The sequence below is a fragment of the Camelina sativa genome, chromosome 14 (genome assembly GCF_030686135.1).
Source record: "Camelina sativa cultivar CO46 ecotype springtype chromosome 14, ASM3068613v1".
Taxonomy (NCBI): Eukaryota; Viridiplantae; Streptophyta; class Magnoliopsida; order Brassicales; family Brassicaceae; genus Camelina; species Camelina sativa.
In genome coordinates this window covers 1,026,293-1,047,056 of record NC_141893.1, presented here as the reverse complement: position 1 = coordinate 1,047,056, position 20,764 = coordinate 1,026,293, and the positions used below count along the sequence as shown (strand labels likewise).

General features: G+C 36.2%; 2 protein-coding genes, 2 long non-coding RNA genes and 1 pseudogene across 90 annotated transcripts; 2 read left to right on the top strand and 3 right to left on the bottom strand.

The window, feature by feature from the left end:
• Positions 1–696: 696 nt before the first annotated feature.
• LOC104738817 (uncharacterized) lies at positions 697–4,999 on the bottom strand. Of its 45 annotated transcripts, none has more exons than XR_015579757.1 (18): positions 4,788–4,999; positions 4,532–4,622; positions 4,392–4,447; positions 4,238–4,299; positions 4,105–4,160; positions 3,948–4,005; positions 3,732–3,799; positions 3,552–3,643; positions 3,201–3,409; positions 3,048–3,105; positions 2,844–2,894; positions 2,650–2,765; positions 2,448–2,571; positions 2,260–2,316; positions 2,024–2,150; positions 1,754–1,861; positions 1,104–1,278; positions 697–974 (listed from the first exon to the last, which is right to left on the bottom strand). It is a non-coding gene; the product is annotated as an uncharacterized LOC104738817 (long non-coding RNA). The 45 variants fall into 45 exon arrangements; XR_015579761.1 differs by having other exon boundaries at positions 2,849–2,894; XR_015579765.1 differs by having other exon boundaries at positions 3,948–4,002.
• A 1,354-nt stretch (positions 5,000–6,353) lies between these two features.
• Positions 6,354–8,069, top strand: LOC104738816 (uncharacterized). 6 transcript variants are annotated; one of them, XR_015579747.1, is made up of 8 exons: positions 6,368–6,533; positions 6,648–6,835; positions 6,942–7,053; positions 7,139–7,191; positions 7,443–7,584; positions 7,690–7,770; positions 7,872–7,900; positions 7,979–8,069. It is a non-coding gene; the product is annotated as an uncharacterized LOC104738816 (long non-coding RNA). The 6 variants fall into 6 exon arrangements; XR_015579745.1 differs by having other exon boundaries at positions 6,384–6,533; positions 6,648–6,779; XR_015579744.1 differs by lacking the exon at positions 6,942–7,053 and having other exon boundaries at positions 6,355–6,533; positions 6,648–6,779; positions 7,090–7,191.
• Positions 8,070–9,979: 1,910 nt separating this feature from the next.
• Positions 9,980–11,608, top strand: LOC104738814 (putative aspartic proteinase GIP2 pseudogene; annotated as a pseudogene). Its single transcript, XR_015579743.1, has one exon. The product of XR_015579743.1 is annotated as a putative aspartic proteinase GIP2 pseudogene (transcript).
• Positions 11,609–11,642: 34 nt separating this feature from the next.
• LOC104738813 (citrate synthase, peroxisomal-like) lies at positions 11,643–20,342 on the bottom strand. Of its 37 annotated transcripts, none has more exons than XM_087483833.1 (45): positions 20,078–20,337; positions 19,921–19,971; positions 19,680–19,803; positions 19,519–19,573; positions 19,331–19,417; positions 19,159–19,242; positions 18,962–19,000; positions 18,779–18,886; positions 18,531–18,658; positions 18,383–18,444; positions 18,139–18,282; positions 18,008–18,066; positions 17,781–17,914; positions 17,511–17,645; positions 17,379–17,425; positions 17,143–17,286; positions 16,974–17,058; positions 16,843–16,900; positions 16,644–16,744; positions 16,514–16,547; positions 16,373–16,410; positions 16,171–16,279; positions 15,957–16,079; positions 15,757–15,853; positions 15,404–15,665; positions 15,219–15,299; positions 15,043–15,151; positions 14,898–14,939; positions 14,747–14,793; positions 14,556–14,649; positions 14,323–14,445; positions 14,151–14,238; positions 14,031–14,094; positions 13,875–13,952; positions 13,731–13,781; positions 13,507–13,640; positions 13,303–13,374; positions 13,134–13,188; positions 12,858–13,055; positions 12,661–12,771; positions 12,461–12,557; positions 12,260–12,369; positions 12,102–12,171; positions 11,975–12,017; positions 11,643–11,889 (listed from the first exon to the last, which is right to left on the bottom strand). In XM_087483833.1, exons 36-39 carry the CDS (start codon positions 13,584–13,586, stop codon positions 12,945–12,947), a joined length of 318 nt encoding a protein of 105 aa, XP_087339959.1. In that variant the 5' UTR covers positions 13,587–13,640; positions 13,731–13,781; positions 13,875–13,952; positions 14,031–14,094; positions 14,151–14,238; positions 14,323–14,445; positions 14,556–14,649; positions 14,747–14,793; positions 14,898–14,939; positions 15,043–15,151; positions 15,219–15,299; positions 15,404–15,665; positions 15,757–15,853; positions 15,957–16,079; positions 16,171–16,279; positions 16,373–16,410; positions 16,514–16,547; positions 16,644–16,744; positions 16,843–16,900; positions 16,974–17,058; positions 17,143–17,286; positions 17,379–17,425; positions 17,511–17,645; positions 17,781–17,914; positions 18,008–18,066; positions 18,139–18,282; positions 18,383–18,444; positions 18,531–18,658; positions 18,779–18,886; positions 18,962–19,000; positions 19,159–19,242; positions 19,331–19,417; positions 19,519–19,573; positions 19,680–19,803; positions 19,921–19,971; positions 20,078–20,337; the 3' UTR covers positions 11,643–11,889; positions 11,975–12,017; positions 12,102–12,171; positions 12,260–12,369; positions 12,461–12,557; positions 12,661–12,771; positions 12,858–12,944. The 37 variants fall into 37 exon arrangements, with proteins under 37 accessions (XP_087339959.1, XP_087339979.1, XP_087339956.1 ...); XM_087483853.1 differs by having other exon boundaries at positions 12,978–13,055; positions 14,031–14,086; XM_087483830.1 differs by having other exon boundaries at positions 14,031–14,086; positions 16,171–16,256.
• Positions 11,702–12,703, bottom strand: LOC147927726 (calcium-transporting ATPase 8, plasma membrane-type-like). Its single transcript, XM_087484629.1, has 6 exons — positions 12,661–12,703; positions 12,461–12,557; positions 12,312–12,369; positions 12,102–12,171; positions 11,975–12,017; positions 11,702–11,711 (listed from the first exon to the last, which is right to left on the bottom strand). Exons 1-6 carry the CDS (start codon positions 12,701–12,703, stop codon positions 11,702–11,704), a joined length of 321 nt encoding a protein of 106 aa, XP_087340755.1.
• Positions 20,343–20,764: the final 422 nt, after the last annotated feature.

Here is a 20,764-nt window from a genome sequence, read left to right as displayed (position 1 = left end):
AAATATTTTACATACCATTCCAACTAAAAAAATACAGCATAATCAATATGAAAACAGAAACTATGAATTTAAGCACACATTCTATTGTGTACTGAAGATATTCTATTTCTGAATCTTTTGCAAACAAATAAAACAACAATTTGATTCATATTTTGTTTTCCAAAACATGTGAGGTTTGATTCTTAATGTAAGAAAAACTTTGATTCACATTTATCTAAATATTATAATTAATAGATTTAAACTTAATAAAATTTTAAAATATTACAAATATGTAAAATTTTTTTTTTTTGAAAATACATGATTTTTCAACATTATTAATATTATAATATTTGGCATATAAAAATTAAGTTGATTTAACTAAAACTAGGTAAAATAATTAAATCATTAGAAAAAATGTGACTTAATGATACCATATAAATGACTTACTATGTATTTAGATCCTTTTTTGTTATAATAATTAAAAATCAAAATAGAATCTCAAATCATAAACAAAACAAACTAAATAATCATAAAGTATATTACGAGTTAAAAAATTAATATAAATATTTAGCTGCGTAAACGTTCAGGAAATTTAGTTATTCCTCTATTTAGAAAATTTCTAATATTTAACAAATAAATGCAATATAAAAATATAAATAATAATAAAAATATAATGTATTGTTACCTATCGGTTTAGTATTGTAAATCTGAATCCGGTTTGGAATCTTAATTTTGTTTATTTCCTCTGTTTTATCTAAACCAAAAATTGTTTGTACTTTTGTACATGTTCTCAGTCGGTTTAGTATTATAAATCTGAACCCGGTTTGAATTTCGTTTGCTCGGTTCATCTTTTTTCCCACGCAAAAAGAAAAGATATCTTCAGGAGATTGGCCTCATAAACAACACACAATCCTCTATTGTCATTACTTAAAAAAACCTGGGATCCGCGTCCACGACCCCGCCCTCGACCTGTCGACATCCCTGTGATACCCATTCTTTCATAAGAGAAAGAGATGAATATGAGAAATTGAGAATCAACCCCGAGAAACCAGAAGAATACAGATGCTTAAAACTTGTCATGGTTTGAGAAAGGATGAAGCTGAGAAAGAAATGTGTTTTATTACCACCAGCAGTTGGCTTTGATTCTTGGTGTGTCTTCAACCAACAAAGTCTCGACTCTCGAGATTTAAACTGTACGGAAGAACATAACACTTAAATTGGTCTAATGTAACCGGGGTTTTTCCCTTTCAGAGTTAGTTTCACGGCTTTTGAGATGAGTATTCATACTAACATCCACATCTGCAATGAGTTATAATCAAAGAGAAAACCCATCAACCAGGGATAATTGCATTACAATCGAGTGTCTCAAAAGCCATGACTAAAAGAATAGAATCAATACAATACAATACACCATTACACAACATCAACATCAATGACCAGATAGTGTTTCAAGAGCTAAACTCATGCCACCTAAAGAAGCTACTTAAAACCTAAGTTTGAGACGATACGCAACATAAGAATGGAAACATGCAACCTAAATTAGAGTTCGTAATCGTAAGATACTAGTAAAAGGAATCACACGACATTGTATAAATGTAACCATCGTTCACAATATTGTCTCACCAATCACCATACGGACCTGCACATCAACATATGCTAACCACAAATTGTATATTTGACTGCATAGATATTATCTTTGATTACAGTAGATCAAGAAAATTGATTTTATCCCCCATAAACGCACAGTTTCTACAATTTAGAACCAGATATTTACCGTTTCTACAGCAACACCACCACGTTTTTTCCTCTGAGTTCAACAGAAAAGCATGAAGGATAGAATCATAGAAGACTGCGACATGGTTGTCTCGAAATTCATTCACAGCTGAAGGAGAGAAAACATATGAATCACTCTTCCACTCATATGTGTAAAACTATTAAACCTTGATTCTTCAGCAAATAAAATCTCATATTCCCACGAGCAATGATAAAACACTTATCTAGAAAATCTTCACTTTCATTCAAGATATCAAAGCTTGAAACTTACCTCTGGGACAAATATACTACCAGTTGTATTTTGGGATATCCCTTCAACAACTAACGAAGTGATAGTTGCAGGCAATTGTGCAGTGTCTGATTTCTTGCCCCCAAGCATAAGACTCAACCACTGCCATCTTTCAAACAAAATAGATAACACGTTTAGTAATATCAAGTGGTGAAACTGTTCACATGAGTCTTACTCTAAACTTGGAGCGAACCCAGATTTAGAAACACAAAATACACCTGATTCAAAGTTAGTGTTTCAGTTTGATCGCTCCAAATAGAAGATTACCTCTGCACCTGCACATCAACTTTTTTGTCATGCTATATAGTAGAAAGGATAATGGAATCACATATTGATAAACACACAACTCCATTTTTAGTTGTTGAAAATGGGGATAATGAAAGTTCAGTGATAACAAACATAATACCTCAGATCCTTCCTTGGGCTCTTGCTCCTGCTAAGGCTACGGCTGCGAGTCTGCGACCGCCGCTACGACTACGACTTCTGCTTCTGCTTGGGCTTCTTGACAGAGAGCTTTCATATTACTTAGCCTGAGCAGAAAACACAGACATAACATGAATATAAACATGTGAAATCATGACTTCAATTGAGCCAACACTGATTTTTACCTAACAAAATTGAGAGTACAAAAGTCACATATGTGGTATGAATGAAGCATCTACCAAACCCGGATAAAAGCTCTAGGCCAGGGGTTTCTGAATTCTGTGACATTGCGTTTCCTTATCTGAAATCACAACTTTGAACATCAGTAATTATACAAAATAATAGCATGCAATACAGCAAGAGAGAAGAACAGAGTTACCTTACCGCATACTTCATGTCGTCATAACTGGTGTAGCCGACGACACCATTCCTGATAATATAATTAAAAATAGTCATGTGAGAGAAAGACACAAAGTATTGGCATATATCCCAAACAAAACACTTCTCAAAGCTGATAAAAGGAAGAAAGATATTGGCATATATTGCTACGAAAGTATGCATGATTAAGTGAAAATTAACTTACAATCACAGTCTCGAGTGACCTCAGCAAAGCACACATCACCAGCTTTCCGCATTCGATCCTGAGAAAAAAATGGATTTTATATCAAAAAGTCAAAAACAAGACTAGGGAGTAGAAATCAAAAAGTTGCAGCAGAACAGTATTTGTCAATCAGACCTTCAAATCTTGCCATGAAGAATCAGAAGAAGTGAAGTGAACCAAATTTTATCAATACCAACTTCATAAAGCAACTTCATAGAGTTCATTGTATCCTATAACTTCCATTAGGATCACTGAAGATGTCTTTCTTTGTATGGATTGTGTTGATGATTGAAATGAAACCTTAAGCCGTCAGAGTCTTCTTCATCCTTCATACTATCTCTGATCTGCACATATATATAATTAAATGAAAACCATCGTTAGCTTTCAAGTTTGAATCAAACAACAACCTAAATGAGAAAACCAGAAAATAAACCCTAGATCCCCAAGGTCTGAAACATGGAATTAGCAAAAGAACAAAGTGAAAACCTTTAAGAAAAACCAATAACTTTTTTAAGCTTGTACTTCTTCGATCATCCATCACTTGGTACCATATTCTACTGCTAAATTCATCAACGATCCTGAGAAGAGACGGTGGTGTACGTTATTATCAATGAAAAACAAAACTTAACAGGAATTGAACTTACAAAGAAGGGGATAACCATTTACCACTGATTGATGTTGATGTTGTGCGGGTCATCATTCTTCTCCTTCATTCTTCAATCCATGTCTCTGACCTGCACATATAGAATTAGAAGAAGCCATAGTCAATTTTCAAGTATGAATTTGAACAACAATTTAAATGAGAAAACCATTAGGAGGATTATGAAGACAAACAAACTAAACAGATCAAAAGAAACCAAATGAATAGTAATATTCACTTACTTCAAACAATCTCATTGACAAGGGGACGGTGAAAAGTGTCCTTAACCCCCTCCTCCTGCTGCAACAGGAACACTCTTCGTATGAGAGAATACCGAAATCAAATTGCTACAGAATTGGGATTGATTGAAATCAGAATACAGAGCAAACGAAAAAAAACCTTCCGGGGAAACTGATTCTTGGCTCTTCTTGTTAAAAACCTAAAATTAGACAAACCTTCCAGGTATACTAAGCAAACATAACAACAACAAGAGAGATTAAAAGAAAAAATAAAGTGGAGAAACAAGTCTCACCCCAAAAGAAAGAGAAGACACTCTTGGCCACCAACATCCTCATCATCATCATCATCAGATTCCTTGGAAAATGGAAGCATTAGGAGCAAGAAGACAAAACAAAAACCAAATACATATAAGATCAAACGAGACCAAATCCAAATTCGTGACTTACTTTAATTAGCATTCTCGTTGACAGACATGGAGACGGTGAAAAGTGTCCTCCTCCTCCTGCAACAGGAACACACTCCGTATGAGAGAATACCAAAATCAAATTGCTACAAAATTGGGATTGAAATCAGAATACAAACTCACTTGTGTTGACGTATTGTAGTCTGATGAGTCAATTAAACACCTATCAATCATTATAGAATTAGTTTTTGATTCTTGGAAGCATCTCCGCGACCTGCAAAAGAGAGAATAAGAAGAAGCATTAGATGGTAAATTTGTAAATCTAATAGAGAGAGAGAGAGAGAGAGAGAGAGAGAGAGAGAGAGAGAGAGCCCAAGTGAACGAAACCCTCAAGTAAAAACCCTAGAATTTTCAAACTAATTTGTAAATTTATACTTACCATTGACGTTGTTGTTTTGTTGTTTGGGTCATCGAATCATAAACCCTAATTCTGTTCTTCAAAAACCCATATTCAACGAGAGAAAGAGAGGGTCCACTAGAGAACGCACTCACTCTCTCTCTTCTCTTTGTGTTTTTGTTTTTGTACGAGAGAGAGAGAGAGAGAGAGAGAGAGATATTTATAAATAACGGACGGAGATGGGGTTTTATGTTGTACTAGTATTAACCCCGTACTTGGTACGGGAATTCTTATGCTTCTAATATGGTTGAAATATTATTAATGTTTTATAAAATATCTATATATATATATACTGTGTATATACTTGCAATTGCTATAGTAAATACTAAATACTGATCTAAAGTCATCCATCATCACAAATTTGAGAAAGCAATCTATTGCAAAAAGAAGAAATCTTTGGTAAGTGATGATGCATCCTATATTCACGTCGACTTAACAAAATAGTTTTTAAGAAAGTTTGCTATGTAAATACAAAGTGTTGTTGTTTTACCTCTAAATTGACCATCCATTTTGTATATGTCGGGGGTCGATGCTGGTCGTTATTTGCCTTCGAATTGTATACGTCTGATCTAGTCATTGACGATGTCCAATCCATGGTTCCATCTGAATTTTTGTCAATCAGTGCTTCTAACATTAATAACTCATGAAGAGAAATTAAGTAAATATATTTGCGATGATGATCTAACCATTTACCTTATTGAGGTGTGGAGGTTTACTCTTGGAAGGGATTTGATTTGCAGCGTTGGTTTCTGTATAACCTAATTCTGATTTGAGAAATAGATAATGTGATGGGAACCATGGAATGTTCTTGTTTAGAAAGTTTTTGTTAAAATAAAACTGTTATGTGATTTAATGTATAAATTTTTTAAACTGATAAAGAGATCGTGGGTTTATGACGAATAATGTGTTTTTAATAATCAATTAGTTTAAAGAAATATTTAATTAGTAATTTTAGGACTGTTAATTAGTAATTTTAAGACTTCTAAATTAAAATCAATTAGTTTGAAGTAAGTAATTAATTAGTAAGTAATTAATTAATAATCAATTAGTTTGGACGTATGATTATTAATTAAAAATCATGATTTGTTATATTGAGAGTGATATTAGGACTTTTTCATTAAAATCTTAGAGGTGGATTAGAAAAATTTTAGGGGATTAATAGCATAAAATTATTATTTTTTAATTATTTTTAAAACTAAAAATGTATTTTTTTTTGTTACGGCAAAATAGAAAAAGCATTTTTTCAGAAAATTGTTTTGGGCTGGAAGTTGCGCCACGTTCTCTCATTTTGTTTTAATTAATTTTAATTATTTAAATTATGAAATAGAAAAATCTATTTGGCAACATTTGAATGGTGAAGTGATTTGTGCTTTATAAGATAAAGTATTTGTTGTTCTTGTTCTTGTTCTTGTTCTTGTTCTGTTCCCCTAAGAGCACGTACAACGGTAGTATTTAAAGGGATGCTTAAGGATAAAAATAAATCATAATATAATAAAGGTTAAAATCGATTCTTAGTTAAGTATTTTTAGGATCGATTCTGATCTCATATGTGTCAGTCTCTCATTGGCCGGGGAAATTAACAAAAGAAAGAAATAAAAAGGTTCCACCGAAGCTTTCGTTTTCTTCCTCTCTCATCTCCCCCCCCCCCCCCCCGTCTCTGCTCTGCCGACCGGAGTTTCATCGCGGACGCCGACTTCTCACTCTCTTTGGTGCTGGTAAATTCGTTAGGTAGATCTTTGTGAAACCCATATGCATTAGAGACTACAAATCTTAATCGGAGACACATATAGTTTGGTTAGATTCAGAAACCTCACAATCGATTTCACTTTTTTTGTGTTTCAGATTTTCTTCTTCCTAAAAATGAAGGTTATTATACTATAATGCTTCTCTCTGCTACTCGTTCGCCTCCTCTTCTGGGGATACGACTATTCACACGAACAATTGGGCTGTCTTGGTCTGCACTTCTCGCTTCTGGTATACATACTCCTCCTCCTCTTCATTCGGATTTTTGTCTAGAATTGTCTCAATTGGTAAGCAGATCAATGTAGTTCTTCTGATAAGTGAGCCACATATGGTGATTAGTTCTTCTGGTGTTCATCTTTTGCAATTTGGTTCCATCTCTTTGTATTTAAATAGAATCAAGGACCTTATAAGAGAGAGGATGCTTGATTGATAAAACCTGTTCCACTTAATAGTATGAGAAAGTTCCATATGGATGTTTCAAGAGTCGTTGGCTGCTGCTTTAGAGGTAAGAAGAATGAAACTTGTGATCTTAATTATGCAGGACAACAGTTAGCTTGTGCCTTCATTCCATGTGCTCGCTGCTTTTGCAGAGGTTCTTTGATGCAATTATGATCCTGTTCTTTGAACGCCAGACTGTGGCTATGTAAGTTGACTTCTCTGAATAACTATACTTGATCTATTAATATATGTTTTGCTTGTTTCTGGCATTAACGGTGTTCTTATGTTAGGTGTCGCTTCTTGCTATTCTTTTTTTTTTTAATCCTTAAATGAAGGTGACTTTGATGTTGGTAGATTTTTAAGTGCTATGTTTCTGTTTAGGATTGATTGCTTCACTGAATTTGTCAAGGCATTAATTGTATACTAAAATTCTCTTTTTGATCGTTGATTATGTAGAGAACCGTAGACTCTCCATCTTCAGTTTCCTGCAAGCCCAAAACCTGTAAAAGAATCTGGAAATGTCCATCATGATAAGTTAGTAGAGATGGTAAACACAACAATAGTGGATAGAAGCCATCTGTGAGATGGAGTGATGTTGGTGAGTGTTATTGTTATGCTTATCAAGTCCATCTGCAATAATTAAGCATAAGTATGTGATACTACCGAGAGTACTCTTCATACAAATGTCTTATACCTGGACTAGATGGAGCTAAACAAGCTGGACTTGATGGAGATAAACAAGCTTTCTTTTGTAGGATGCCGTCTCTCATACAAATGTCAAAAAGTACTTTCCATAATTCATTTTTTTTAGGGTCTGATTTTAGCCAATGCCCTGTTTTTCTTCATCATCTTTGTTAATCTTATACCTTCCTCTTGGTTTTTCAGGCAGCAGCGAGACATTCTCTGCTCTCCAGGTTCATATAAAGCTTGCTCTCAAGTCTTCAGGATCGATCTTATACATTTCTAACTTGCTGTTCTGTTTTTTTTTCCAGGTTTTGGATGATGTTTATATCAATCAATGATGGCTTTGTACTTAGCATATTATAATTTAAAAAAAAAAATTAACAACCCAAAATTATGATCTACCATTGGAGCATAGATAGCATTTTACAGTTTTTTAAAAAAGTTTTAACTTCATTATTTCCAAATATTATAATTATAAACATACTTAAGTATCCTTTTTTAGTATCTACCGACACGAAAAGGAATTAACAATATAGAATTATAGACGTTATAAGAATTTTTTTTTAAAAAGGAAATCATCAGACAGTAATATGTTATCTCAAAACAAAAAATGGCCGAAATTGGATCATCATAGGCTTTTTACCATGGGTCTTTATCGTATGTAGATGGGCTTTCACTTCATATTGAATTGACGCCCGTTGTAAAAAAATTACCCTGTTTATTCCAAAAGTTGTCAACAAGAACAACTTGTTTTCTAGTAATGTATCTGATGTAGTGGGGGGAGCTGAGACGCTTGCAGCTTTGCATATCTTGAAAACGTTTACATAGATATTATTTACCAACCAAAACGGATGTTGATTTGTTTTACTCTTAAATAAAAGACAAATTCTTCCAAGGCGTGATAGTCGTTTATGTCACTGTGTGAAATGTGATTACGATTATTACACTAGTAACGTGTTTCTACTCTTCAAAATATGTTGTTATTCACTAATGTGATTAATACTTCGATTCATGGGGTATTATTAGTACTAATCTCTTTTCTTGTTAACTATTATTATAAGGAATGTGCAACTATATATATATGTTCATTCAAAAGCTTTTGGGGAAAAGTTATACTCTACTATATAGTAGTAATATTAGTTAATGGTTGGGTTGCATTTAGAATCTATTTTAAATAAGTATAGATCCGACATATATGAGCAACTTGAAACCATAAACAAATGATTCCGATAAACAATTTCACGTCTTTTCCCATGTTTTAAATAAACTGGATGCCTAACTTTTTCTATGTATATATTATTTTTACTATTATTATTATGTATGGTCATTTTAAATATAATATCCACTGCTTTTAGTAGTTTTCTATTAATGTTTTGAGCTTTTCATGCATATTTAAAATAAAATAAATATTTAATCATTACTTCTTCTTTTTTTTTTTGTCATTAGAAGCTAGAAAAAGGAAAATAAAGACCACTACTTACTTATTATACCACATGGCAAAAAGAATTAAGTAAATAAATTATGTAGCTATTTAGTCTATAAAATGAGAATTTTATGAACAAGAGAAAACTCATCATTTTTTGACAAAAAAAAAAAGAAAAAGAAGAGAAAACTCAACCTTAAACTATTGGGAACAGATCGGGTAGCATGTACTTTTACTTAATATACAAATGTACTCTCAGCCTGGCATGGCCTTACCATCTCGAAAAAGAGTGGTAACGCAGAATTCAAAACTTCGATATTTGATAAAGAAGAGATGATATAGAAAAAAAAAAAAAAAAAAAGATGATCGTCACAGAGTAATAATAATAATCTGTGGACATGTCGAGAGTGGTCTGTGATTACAGTAGATTATGAATATAGTAGAGAACTAGAGATAGTAACAAATTAATATAGTAGATTTATTCATTCAATCGAGGAGAGACTGACAAATTTTAAAGAAAAGAGAGGAAAAGTCAAGAAAGGCACCCCACACGCCCACTTGCTTCTTCTATGACCCCCCCTCCATCATCATCCACGGTGTTTCCCTCCTGGCTCCTCCTCTCTTTAGAACTACAGTTTTTTTTTTCAAACTTTTTATTGTATTATTAATCACGTACGATTCCTTCATTAGTTAACTAACTAGTCTTCTTTAATCACATAAAACACAGACCCATTTAGTAAGAAAAAAAATCAACTCATTTAATTAAGCAGAGTAAACAAAGACTGATCAATACCAAAAGTGTAAGAAGACACAACAGTAAACTAGTCTTTTGTCTAGATTTGATTTGTGTCATTTTCAGATACATATATAAAATCACGAAATAAGAAAAGATGAAAAACTAGATTTGATTTGTGTCATTTTCAGATACATATATAAAATGAGAAGCAAAAAAATCACGAAATCCATATATAGTATCATTAAACAAGTCAAAAAACGTCACACCATTATCCCAATTATTCAAATGAACCAACAAAACGTTGCCGCGCCTATAAATACAGACTCACACACCAATCCTCTTCTTCATCATCTCTTAAGCTTAACAATGGCGTCCTCTCCGACCATCTTCTTCTCCGTCATTGTTCTATTCCTCTTCTCAATCTCATCATCATCATTTGCTAAAACATCATCATCATCATTCCGACCTAAAGCTCTCATTCTCCCAGTAACAAAAGACCGTTCTACCCTCCAATACACAACCGTCATCAACCAACGCACACCTCTCGTCCCCGCTTCCCTCGTCTTCGACCTCGGTGGTCGTGAACTCTGGGTCGACTGTGACAAAGGCTACGTCTCCACCACTTACCGCTCCCCTCGCTGCAACTCCGCCGTCTGCTCACGCGCAGGCTCCATCAGCTGCGGCACATGCTTCTCCCCTCCCGGTCCTGGCTGTAGCAACAACACTTGCGGCTCTTTTCCTGATAACTCCGTCACCGGATGGTCTACTTCCGGCGAATTTGCTATGGACGTCGTCTCGATCCAGTCCACTAACGGATCCAATCCGGGCCCGTTCGCTAAAATCCCCAATCTGATATTCAGTTGCGGATCAACGTCTCTTCTTAAAGGACTCGCTAAAGGAGCCGTTGGTATGGCCGGAATGGGACGTCACAACATCGGCTTACCGTCGCAGTTCGCCGCCGCGTTTAGCTTCAACCGCAAGTTCGCCGTGTGTCTAACTTCCGGCAAAGGAGTCGCCTTCTTCGGCAACGGACCTTACGTTTTCCTCCCCGGAATCCAGATCTCGGGGCTCCAAACGACGCCGCTTCTCATCAATCCGTTTACACAGAACGAGAAATCCCCAGAGTACTTCATCGGCGTGACGGCGATTAAGATCGTCGATAAAACAGTTCCGATCAGTCCAAAGCTTTTGAAGATTGACGGAAGCACTGGAATCGGTGGAACCAAGATCAGCTCCGTGAATCCTTACACGGTGATGGAGTCATCCATCTATAATTCTTTCACGTCGGAGTTCGTTAGGCAAGCAGCGGCGAGGAACATGACGAGAGTTGCTTCGGTGAAACCGTTCGGCGCGTGTTTCAGCACTAAGAACGTCGGCGTCACGCGCGTGGGATACGCCGTGCCGGAGATCCAGCTTGTGCTTCACAGCAAGGACGTCGTGTGGAGGATCTTCGGAGCCAACTCCATGGTGAGTGTCAGAGATGACGTCATCTGTTTGGGTTTCGTTGACGGAGGAGTCAACGCGAAAACCTCTGTGGTGATCGGAGGGTTCCAGTTGGAGGATAACTTGGTTGAATTCGATTTGGCGAGTAACAGATTTGGGTTCAGTTCTACTTTGTTGGGCCGTCGCACTAACTGCGCCAACTTCAATTTCACTTCCACTGCTTAGAATGTGTTAATTTTAGTTTTATCAATTTCCTTGCCAAAAATACAATTGTGTTTCAGAATCTGCTATTATGTTACGTTTGATGTTATTAATAAGGAGGTTAATTTAATTTCATTTCATTTTCTATCACTTGACCTCAGTTATAATATGATGTAGTGAGTTATTTATTATAAATTTAAAGTTGCAGATGATGTGGTTGTCTCGAATTCATTCCCAGCTGAAGGAGAGAAAAACATATGAATCAATCATTACTCCAGTTTTAAACCTTGGTTCCCCAGCCAAGGCGATGATGAGTTGCAGTTGCAGGCAACTAAAGTCAACAATTTCACTATGATAGACAAGAAAACACTCGACTTTGCTCTCTCCAGTCAAGGTAGCACTCAATGCGCAGGAACCTAAAGATAAATTTTAATTTCGATTAGACACATATGGTGGTATGAACAAAAACCAAATGATACGCGGAGAAAACAGATCACCCACCTGATTGCCAATGTTGAGAGAGGCTGTTTGTAGTCACTATCAGCTGCAGAGGAGAATAAAGCATCAGAACAACACTAAGTGTAAATATAAAAAATTCTCATACTTCAGTGAAACAAGTTAAAATTACCAGTGACAAGAATCAAAAGAATCACTGCAAACGCAATGCTTCCTCCATCATACCATCCTTCTTTTATACCCTGTCGAAGATTATGTAAGAGAAAGGTTAAATTGCAGTTGATTATGTAAGAACGAGCCAGATCTAACTAAACTGATTTCATTACATACCTCTGATTTTTTTTTTTTTTTTTTTTTTTATCCCAAGTGCTAAAGACGCTACTGTAACAACCATCAAAATGATCAAAGTGAGATCATGGCAAGCATTCTGAGAGAAACCTCTGATGAAAAAAAAACCAACACGCCTTGTGAGAAAGTGAGCAGGGAAAAACTAAGTAACACAGAACAAATAACAATTGTGCATCTCCATACCTGAAACCATAAATGGTTTTGCGCTTTAGCATGTCATCATCATGTCCAGTGATGCCTTTCTCTGGTAGTATCTGAGCAAATTTGACAATCCTTGAGGCTGATGCAACAACAAAAAACATGCATGCCAAAGTTAGCAACAGACAAGAGATAAGAAAAAGTAACCAGACATATAAAAGCACGTCTCATGAGTGGAAACTTACCCAGTCCATATTGCTGCTTGTTGTTGTGATCCTTTGACAACATAACGACAAAGCTGTTAGGGAGTAATTCAAAAAATCTCCCTACCCGGATGCAGTTCGGTTCTCACCAACCTGAGAAAAAAGCAAAGAAGACCATTAGAAACCAAACATTCACATATGAAACAACAACAAAAGGGAGAAACGGATCTAGGTCTTACTCTACACTGTTAGCAGGGAACGTATTGTTGTCAAAGTCGGGGTTACAAGATTACAAGATAACCCTTTATCTTCTGATCTCAAACGAATCACACATAAGTGATAGAGATGCGATTTGGTACCTTGCTTTCGGTAAGACGATAATATTTCAGCAGCACTCCGCTATGAGCATCAAAGTTAGGCCACAGGTGGTTCTTGACCTGTAACAATTACAAGATTCATAAAACCAAAGAAAAATCAGAAATCTGGTAGCACAAGAATAATAATGTAAATAGTACCTTTCCAGGCTCAGTTAGAATAGGAGGCACCAACCACTTCACAAAGCTTGAGGACCTATCGAGTTAAATAGTTTGTGAGCTAGTTAAAAAGAAAGTATGACCAAATAAATATTAAAGGGGGAAAACGTTACCAGCCTGAAAAAAAAAGCAAAAGCTGCATAACCACTACCTGTGATCCCCCACGCTTTGGACGAGAAATTGCCAAAGACCCATAAAACCCACACCAAGAAACCGGAAAATCCTAAAACACAAGATAAAAGGAGTTAAAACCAATCCAGGATTTTCAATATATTGCTAACAAGCAACAACGATGGTGAAGTGAGGAATGAGACCAAATAATATGAGAAAATGTATTAAAAAAAAACAAACAAACCTCCGGTGGTTTAGAGAGGAGCTTAAGAGCCCCACGAAGTTGCAAAGTTTCACCTTTTGGAGGACATGTAACCTCTCCATGTTTACACTCTTTGGCAGCTCTAGTGGCAGTCGAAGAGCCCGGTCCTATATCAGCTGAAACAAGAAAGAGAAAACAACATCACAAAGATGAGTGTGGGTTTATTCAAAGAGAATTGTCAATAGCGCGTCTGTGTATGTATGTACCTGTGAGCAGATGAAGAGACTCCTTGAGACAGCCAAAAAGCAGTGTAGTATCTGTATTTGAAACAAAGTTCAGTCAATTAATTATAACCAAGATTCAGCAAAACAATGCCTAGGGTTAAACACTATAGCGATGCGATTTGGTACCTTGCTTTCGGTAAGACGATAATAGTTCAGCAGCACTCCCCTATGAGCATCAAAATTAGGCCACAGGTGGTTCTTGACCTGTAACAATTACAAGATTCATAAAACCAAAGAAAAATCAGAAATTGGTAGCACAAGAATTATAATGTAAATAAGTACCTTTCCCAGGCTCAGTTAGAATAGGAGGCACCAAACACTTCATAAAACTTGCGGACCTATCGAGCTGAATTATTTTGTGAGCCAGTAAAATCAAAAGAAGAAAGAAAGAGAGAAGAATACCCTAAGCAGTACGAGTCATCTTCTTCATTATTCAACCCATCTCTGACCAGCAGCAGGTATACTGATTCTTGGCTCCTCTTGTTAAAACCTAAAAGTAGACAAACTCGTTACTAAGCAAACATAAACAAGAGAGAGTTAAAGTAATTTAAAAATGTGGAGAACCAATTCTCACCCCAACACTCTCCAGAAGATTAACAGCATCATAGATTTGTGGTCGTCTCTCTTGACTCCTGAAACAAACGCCAATTCAATCTCCAGAATAGGATTTTATCATCGTGGTGTAAGACTGCAACATCTAGAGAAGGAAGAAGCAACAGCAAAAAACCATAAGAAAAAAAGATCAGTTAGTTTCTCTATTGTGTGTGTAACGGAGAATAAACTTAAAAGGGGCGGAATTAGACTCACAACTTATGGATGGGGAGAATTTGAAGTGGTCAAAAGCTGTCTCGAGTGACCTCAGCAAATTAAAGAAGACATAACCAGCTCTCCGCATATAATCCTGCAAAAAAATGGATTTCATATCAGAAAGAAAAAAAAAACAAGACAAGGGAGTTTAAACCAATATGTTGCAGCAAAACATTAGTTGTCAATCAGACCTTCAAATGTTGCCATGGAGCAGATGATGGGAGCCCACGTATAGTAACTGCCAAAAAAAAAAAAAAAAAGAGGCATCCAAGAATCAGAAGAAGTGAAGTGAGACCAAATATTATCAAATACCAACTTCATCTAAGAGCAAGTAACACAAACCTCAGAATTCAACGTGACTTCTTATAACTTCCATTAGGATCACTGAAGATTTATGTGTATGCTGGTTAGTATTAGTTAGTAAAACTCTGAAAATCCAAGTGAAAAAAAAAAAAACAAGAAAGAGAGAAGAACAGAGTTAATTTACCTCAAGCAGTCTGCTTAAGTCTTCTTCTACTTCACTCTTCAATCCATCTCTCTGAGATAAAGCAGACTTGAGTATTCTTCTTCTTCATTCTTCAATCAATCTCTATGACCTGCACAACATATATCAGAATTAGATTAAAACCAAACGAAAAAAAAAAACCCTAGAATTTATGAAACCTGTAATTGGCGGTCGGTCAAATCAGAAGAAGAAACACCATCATCCGGCTCCTCCGATCATCACTTGGCACCAATATCTTCCTGCAAATTCATCAACCGAGATACTCAAAGAGTTAGAAGACAAGACAAGAAATAGAATGAGGTCTTAACATAACTTAAAAAGTAAACCCTAGAATTTGTATTACCTTTAGTTGGTCGATCAAATCAGATGAGAGAAAATTGAAGAAGAAGAAGAGACGCCGGTGGAAACAATATCCTGCTTGCTAATTCATTCATCAATTAGAAGACAAAGAGAACCCTAATTCGGGGTCATCAATCATAAACTAAACCCTAGCTCTGCTTTGAATCTGCTTCGTTCTTCAAAAAATCAGCAAGTACTAAAGACGCTACTGCAACAACCATCAAATGATCAAAGTGATATCATGGCAAGCATCCTGAGAGAAACCTCTGCGATGAAAAAAAAATAATCAAGACCTAAGAAAATGAACAGGGAAAAACTAAGTAACACAGAACAAATAACAAATGTGCATCTCCATACCTGAAACCATAAATGGTCTTGCGCTTTAGCAAGTCATCATCATGTCCACTGATGCCTTTCTCGGGTAGTATCTGAGCAAATTTGACAATCCTTGAGGCTGATGCAACAGGAAAACATGCATGCCAAAGTTAGCGCCAAAAAAAAGATAAAAAAAGAAGTAACCAGATATATACAAGCACGTCTCATGAGTGGAAACTTACCCAGTCCATATTGCTGCTTGTTGTTGTGATCCTTTGACAACATTATGACAAAACTGTTCAGGAGTACTAATTCCAAAAAACCTCCCTAGCCAGACGCAGTTGGGTTCTCACCAACCTGATTACCTGAGAGAAAAAAAGCAAAGAAGACCGTTAGAAACCAAGCATTCACATACGAAATAACAACACACAAGGGAGAAACGGATCTAGGTCTTACTCTCCACTGTTAGTAGGGACGAAGAACGTATTGCTGTCAGAGTCGGGGTTGGTTTTCACTCTTACCGGACTCCACGGCGCCGATGACTTCAAGAACAAGATTGTAAAATCTTACAATTTAGAAAATCAATTGAAGTAGTAAGGTCAAACCAAGATTGTACAACTATAAGTGTTAAGACTATATAATATAAAGATGAGCTTACCTGGAGAATGACTTCCTTTCCATCGTGTAGATCTCTACCTGATATAGAGAGCAATAGACTTAAAAATAGCAGCTTCAATACTAAGAACGTTAAGACTCATGAACATAAGGCTTAATCCCAATCTAGATCCTTTGTAGTTACCGATATCAGTTTGGTCGTTGCATTCATCAAAGACCTGCAACAGTATCATGCTTATGAATCAATGAACGATGGAACAACAATTTTGAACATAAGAGTGGTAGAGCTAAAATAGAAAACAAAAGACACTTACATTGTTATAGTAGAAACCAAAATGCTGCAGCAAAACATTAGTTGTCAATCAGACCTTCAAATCTTGCAATGGAGCAGATGATGGGAGCCCACGTACAGTACCTGCAAAAAAAGAAAAAGAGGTACCCAAGAATCAGACGAAGTGATGTGAGACCAAATATTATGAATACCAACTTCTTCTAAGAGCAAGAAACACAAACCTCAGAATTCAGAGTGTCTTATAACTTCCATTAGGATCACCAAAGATGTCTGTGTATGCTGGTTACTATTAGTTAGTAAATCTGAAAATCCAAGTGAAAAGAAGAAAGAGAAAAGAACAGATTTAACTTACCTTAAGCAGTATGAGTCATCTTCTTCATTCTTCAATCCATCTCTGACCTGCAGGTATACTGATTCTTCGCTCCTCTTGTTAAAACCTAAAAGTAGACAAACTCGTTACTAAGCAAACATAAACAAGAGAGATTTAAAGTAATTTAAAAAAGTGGAGAAACAAATCTCACCCCAACACTCTCCAGAAGATTAACAGTATCAAGCCCAACCAGCAAAATTCATGTAGGAACTGAGTAGCAAAGTGATACTTCTTCTCCAGCCATCAATTTCACTAGCTCATCAAAGCATACATCACCAGTTTTCCGCATATGATCCTGAAAAAAATGGATTCCATATCAAAAAGACAAAACCAGTTAGGGGAGTAGAAACCAAAAAAGTTGAAGAAAAACATTAATTGTCACCAGACCTTTAAATCTTGGCATGAAGCAGATCATGGGACCCCACGTACAATAACTGCAAAAGCCATCCAAGTATCAGAAGAAGTGAAGTGAAACCAAAATTTTATCAATACCAACTTGTTATAGCAAGTAACACAAACCTCGGAACTCTGAGTGTCTTAGGACTTCCATTATGATCACTGAAGATGTCTCTGTATGGATTGCGTTGATGATTGAAATGAAACCTTAAGCCGTCAGAGTCTTTTTCATCCTTCAAAGTTCAAACCATCTCTGATCTGCACATATATAATTAGATTAAAACCATTGTTAATTATCAAGTTTGAATCAACCAACAAAAAACGATGGTGAAGTGAGGAATGAAGACCACATTTTATGTAAAGACGGTTATAAAGAAAAGAAAAAACGCAAACCTCTGGTGGTTTAGAGAGGAGCTTAAGAGCCCCACGAAGTTGCAAAGTTTCACCTTTTGGAGGACATGTAACCTCACCATGTTTACACTCTTTGGCCGCACTAGTGGGAGTCCAAGAGCCCGGTCCTATATCAGCTGAAACGAGAAAGAGAAAACAACATCAAAAAGATGAGTTTGGGTTTGTTCAACGAGAATTGTCAAAGCGCGAAAGTATGTATGTGTATGTACCTTTGAGCAGATGACGAGACTCCTTGAGACTGCCAAAAGGCACAGTGTAGTATCTATATCTGAAAAAAGGTCATTCTATTAATTATAACCAAGATTAGTCACACTAAAGTGATATACGATGCAGTTTTTACCTTGCTTTCGGTTAGATGATAATAGTTCAGCAGCACACTGCTATGAGCATCAACGTTAGGCCATGGGTGGTTCTTAACCTGTACTTGGTCAAACACCATCAATCCAATAGAATCAGCTTTGATTCTTGAAAGCATCTCCGCGATCTGCAAATAGAGAATAAGAAGAACCATCAAATGCTAATTTGTAATTCCAATAGAAAAAGCCAAAGTGAAAACCCCTAAATAAACCCTAGAATTGTTATACCTTTACTTGCTCGGTCAAATCAAGAAACGCCATGAAACAAACAACGTCCTCCCCCGATCATCCTAAAATTAGACCAAACTCGTTACTAAGCAAAACATAACAAAAGAGATTTAATGAAATTAGAAAAAAGTGGAGAAGCAAATCTCACCCCAACACTCTCCAGAAGATTAACAAAATCATAGATACCGTCGTCGTCCTCGTATCTAGACTCCTGAAACAAACCCCAATCCAATCTCCAGAACAGGATTGGACCATCGTTGTGTAAGAATGCATCACCTAGAGAAGGAAGAAGAAACAACAAAAACCATTCCACATAAAGAAGAAGATATCAGTTAGTTTCTCTATGGTGTATGAAACGAAGAATAAACTTGAAAGGGGATGAAGAATTAGACTCACAACTTATATGAGATGGGGAGAATTTGAAGTGGACAAGGAAGAGAAGCACAAACGTCTTGAGTGACCTCAGCAAATCACACATCACCAGCTATCCCCGCATATGATCTCCTGAAAAAAATGGATTCCATATCAAACAGACAAAAACAAGACTAAGGAGTAGAAACCAAAAAGTTGCAGCAAAACCTTGGCATGAAGCAGAAGATGCGAGCCCACGTACAGTAACTGCAAAAAAAAAAAAAGCCATCCAAGAATCAGAAGAAGTGAACACAAACCTCAGAATTCAGAGAGTCTTCTAACTTCCATTAGGATCACTAAATATGTCTCTGTATACTGGTTAGAAAAACTCAAAAATCCAAGTGAGAAGAAGAGAGTTAGCTTACAATGAAATCACCATGGAAAGAAACAGCTTGCTCCTCCTCTTCCGATCATCACTTGCACCATATCTTGCTAATTCATCAACGATCCTGTTGAGAAGAGAAGGTGATGTATGTTTTATCAATGAAAAACAAAATCTAACATGAAATTGCACTTACAAGAAGAGGATTTCTTTACCATTGATGTTGTTGTTGGGATCATCATCAAACAAACCTTAAGCAGTTTCGAGTCTTCTTCTTCTTCATTCTTCAATCCATCACTGACCTGCACATATACAGAATTAGAAATAACCATATACATAGTTAATTTGCAAGTGTGAATTGAACAAACAACAACTTAAAAAAAGAGAAAACCAGAAGACAAACCATAAATCCCCAAGTTCTGAAACATCATTCACTCATCAAACCATCTCACCCCAATCTGCACATAGAGAATTAGAAGAAGACAAGACAAGAGAAGTTACTCAGCAACGATAAAGATAAGAGAAGAGAAGATAAAGAGAAAATCTCGGAATAATATAACTTACACGATGATGGATGGGGAAGAAGATGAATTATACAATTGAAGATGTCGTTGTTGCTGTTTGGGTAATCAATCGGAAACCCTAATTCTGCTCTGAATCTTCTTCGCTCTTCACTCTTGACTTTTCTCTGTTTGGGTTATCCTCCACAATCAATCAATCTGGATTAACAATAATAGGAACTAAAAGAAATTCGAGTGAAGAAAAAAAAACCCTAGAATGTAGAGATCAATGTGTAGAGATCAACCCTAGAAGAAGTTGCGATTTCAGAGTCGAAAGCCACGCTTCCAAAAAGCACCTGCGAGAGACAGAAGAAGAAAAAAAAATCAGAGACGCGTTAAGAAGAAGAATAACAGAGCGATGCAATTGGACTGAGAGACCAAAACCCTAGAAGAAGAACTCACAAGTAGGAATCCAGAGGCCGGGGGGGGGGGGGGGGGGGGGAGCGATGATGGGGAAGAAGATGAATATACAATCGAAGATGCGTTGTTGTTGTTTGGGTAATCAATCGTAAACCCTAATTCTCCTCTGAATCTTTTTCATCCTTCAAAAATCATCACCAAACGAGAGAGTCAGAGAGAGAGAGAGGAGAAGCAATAGATCGAACACTCTCCGATCTTCAATTCTCTCTCGTTGTTTTTTGGTTTTCTTTTCTCTGTTCGGTGAAGTGAAGAGTCTGTGTTGTGTTGTATTTATAACAGTCACAGATGTGAAAAAGAAATAGGAAACTTAGGGTAAATAGGAAAAGGAAATTTATTAGAAAACAAAAAAAAACAAAAAGGAAACATTTATTAGAACGTTATAATAATAAGAATATTCTGGATGATTCATGAAACGTCGTCGTTTCGATTTCGTTGACGAGGCAACAACTCGAGAAACTTCTGTCCGGGTCAGAGGCTATCAGTTTCTCACACTTTCTTTTATCGGATCCGTAATCAACAGGTTAGATTTTTAGTTATACATACGTTTGGGCCGTCGCTCTAACCCGGCCTACTTCAATTCCACTTATATATTTGATTATTCTTTTCAGTGGCTATCATATGATATTGTCTCATGTATTTAGCAAGGTGCCGGTGAATAATTTCTTGCGA